A 3,292-nucleotide genomic window follows, 5' to 3' on the forward strand; every position below is an offset into this window, starting at 1 on the left:
CTGTCAGTCCTGAGGTACTGACCATGGGCGTCAGCCAAGCTGGGAGACGGTAAAGGCAAGACAGAGAAGGCGTCAAGCCCTGGTGCGTAATTCAAAATGGCGGAGTTGGGCTGGCTAGCGTCTGTGTAATGGACCGTGTGTGCAGGGTGTGAGTTGTAATGGACCTTATATAAGCAACGGTCAAGTCTCGGCATCGAAGAAATGAAATGACTCTGAACCTCTCATTCTATCTTCTTCTAGCTGCCTACCTCGTCTCTCCCCCTTCCCAAATCCGAATCCGCGCCGTAGTTGATCAATGTCGATCGCCGGCGAACCTTGCTGCGGCTAGGACGTGACACTGGGTCAAGACTGAGCATCGCCTACATCACACATTAGTGTAGTAGTTTTCTCGTAAAATATCAGGTTGGTTCAGGTTGAGCACAAATGATCTTGGCACTTGTTGAGTGTTCGGCTTGTTGTGCATTTTGCTGATATCTCTCTAACGTGAGTGACCTTGTAACTTGTTATCGAAGTGAGCGCCCATTGCCTGATTAGGGATCAGCACTAGGCAGATACAGCACAAGTTTCCTTGTAATTTCTCCGAACACCTAGCACGCATGAGAAGATCTTGGCAAGAGAGAAAAAGACGCGCGCTGACCTACACATAAAGCTCTAGACTACCCCTCTTCGAGCGCACTACACAGCAGAAAATAATCCCGGGCAGCGAAAGCATCACGCCCAGCCGCCACGTCAAACAGCGGCTTGATCCAGGGAGGGAGCGAAGCCAAGAGAAACGGTTAGCGCCTGCGCGTACATACCAGCGCGTTGAGGTACTCGGCGTGGCCCGTGAACTCGGCCTTCATCGCGGAGCACCCCGCCGAGGCCGGAGAAGCCGCCGCGTCCGTGGCCATTGTCCTGGACCTCTTGGTGGCCGGGCCGGCAGGAGACGCTGGAGAGAGCAGCAGACAGTGAGAACGCGGAGAGGGAGCGAGAGTGGGGATGAGGAGGGAGGGGGATTACGCGAAGAAGTAGTGGTGGGGCGAAGGGTTTTGCAGCCGGGTTGGGGTGCCGCCATGGTGGAGGGGAGAGGAGGCCGAAGCGAGGAGGGGAGGCCGCGCAGGTGGACGAGGCGGTGGCAGACGCGTAGGGGCACCATCTGGCTGGCCCGTCCCACGGTTTCGGCGCGGCTCTTCCGTGGCTGCCTCTTTTCATGTGTCTAGACCATTTTTTTTTTACACACGACGTACGTTCATCCGGCCAACCAACATGTGGTTGTGGTTAAAAATAAAATCAAAAGGACAGCCAAAATGAGAGGGTTTTTCCCCTAGGTCTCGCGACTAGAGTTTTCCAGTCCTCCGGTGGCGCCGCCCGTGAGTTCCCCATCGCCGACGGGTTGATCCCGCAAGTCAGATTTTCTCCTTCCCCCGCATGTCTCCTGACCCCCTCAAGGTTGTCCCTGGGAGAGTCGGGTACGCGGAGTAGGGTTTTGGTTTTCAAACGCCGTCCACGGACCGCCATGACGGAGACTGGTTCGAGTAGTGGATCAAGAGATCGGAGGTCAGAGGAAGCAGCGAAGCTCCTGGAGAGGCTGAATCTTCAGGATGAGGAAATAGATGATCTAATGTGGGAAGATGACATTGATGTTGAAGAAATCAAGCCAAAGTGGCTAGCCCTAGGTCGGCTATTGACAACAAAAAGCTTTAGCCAGAGCGCGTTAATTGCGGATATGAAAGTAGCCTGGAACCGGCGCTGCATGTGGTTTGGAGGAGGTGTTGACACCAGATTTTGGCACGACCAAGAACTTAATTAAGATGGCCTCAAATAGAGAAGCGCTCAAAATGAGAAAATTCCGTATCGTCAAAAGGGAAAACTTTGATATTTGGGCCATAGTCATCCGGTCTCATCTCTAAGGCCGAAGTTGTGTTCGAAGTACTCAGATTTTATATTCAGAACACTATTCGGCTGATTATGCCCCCAAGATGGCCTCATATGGGAAAAGTTTCTACACGAATTGTCTTCGTCTCGTCGAAACGATCGATTTTGATATAAGAAACGTCTAAATCGGAGTTCGTATGCAAAAGTTATAGTCAAAACGGTGTGCTGCAAAAGTCTGCCCCAGAAGTTCCGGGCAAAACTTCCGGGGAGGTTCCGGGCTAAACAGAAACTTTGCACGCGGTGCGCCCCGAAAACTGGAATTTTAACATTATTTGCAGATTTACGGGGCCGATTTCGACATCAAGATGACCTCGGATGAAAAAGTGATCAACTAAGGAATTTTTCTTCATTGCAAGATCTACAACTTTGCTTTTGGGACCGTCGCGATCCGAAGCCATATGCGACCTGCAGGAGTTGTGCAAGAGGGCTACTTTATGTAATTTTAGCTCGGAAGTTCCGGCCCTCGTGGTCCGAGTTAGGTTATCTTTTGATGTTTTGGACGGGATTTGAGTCCTTTTCTTGTACGGAAAGTCCAGCCGCCTCATATATATGTAAGAGGTGACGACCGATTGAATAACAACACACAATCGCAAAACACATCTACTTTTTACCCTAGTTTTACATCCCTCCTTTGTTCTTTCTTTCTCGTTCTTCGTGTTGAAGGGCAGCGATCCTCGAGGCTCTAGGGGCGAGCGAACTGACCTAGGGCAGCCCATAGCCGCCGCACGTCCAGACGGGGTCCCTCCCGGGCGCGTGGGGTTTCGGGTCCTGAAAAGCACCTGCCGGATTGCTTGCGTACCGCGCTTCCGGACGGGTCTCCTTCGGCGTGAGCTGCGGTGCATCACTCTCGGCGTTGGAGGTACACGGTGACTTATTCGTGTGAGAACATACTTTTTGGCGACTCCGCTGGGGATGAAAGATCAAGAATCATCATCAACCATGTCTAATCTCCCCAAGCCCTCAGAAGTTGACGCCGATAACATCATTAAGCCCGGTCTTGATGAACTATCGGATGAACATCGCCAAGCCTACGAAGCACGCAAGAAGCAGCGTGAAGAGGTTTTTGAGGCGCTCAAGAAGAAGCGCGAGGAGGAGGATTTGGAAGCGTTTCTTTCAAGTTTCAAGAAGGACCGTCAAGGCAACATCACTCCGGCCGGAAACGTCAATTTTCCTCCCATCATCGACGAACAAGATGTGATCACTGTGAGTAAAGTTTTTTCTCCAGAGCAAGTGGATGTGATTGAAAGTCTTGTTAGTAAGGGTAATGTGATGGCATACAATTCTTTTGTGGCTAGTGCTAATGCTCAGAAAAATATGCCTCCATCATCTAATGGTACTGTCGGTATATCCGAAAACCCTAATACAATTTTACCTATTT

At 51.1% G+C, this 3,292-nt stretch overlaps 1 protein-coding gene across 1 annotated transcript in view; it reads right to left on the reverse strand.

Annotated features, from left to right (window-relative positions):
* LOC119267932 (translin-associated protein X-like) overlaps nt 1-1,165 on the reverse strand; it is a 20,071-nt gene extending 18,906 nt beyond the window's left edge. Inside the window, exons 1-2 of the mRNA XM_037549388.1 lie at nt 1,000-1,165; nt 798-928 (exon numbers count right to left, since the gene is read on the reverse strand). Coding sequence (XP_037405285.1) covers nt 798-928; nt 1,000-1,135 — 267 coding nt within the window. The 5' untranslated portion in view covers nt 1,136-1,165. The remainder of the gene's footprint in view (nt 1-797; nt 929-999) is intronic.
* Between the last annotated feature and the right edge of the window lie 2,127 nt (nt 1,166-3,292).

This window comes from Triticum dicoccoides, chromosome 3A (genome assembly GCF_002162155.2).
Source record: "Triticum dicoccoides isolate Atlit2015 ecotype Zavitan chromosome 3A, WEW_v2.0, whole genome shotgun sequence".
Taxonomy (NCBI): Eukaryota; Viridiplantae; Streptophyta; class Magnoliopsida; order Poales; family Poaceae; genus Triticum; species Triticum dicoccoides.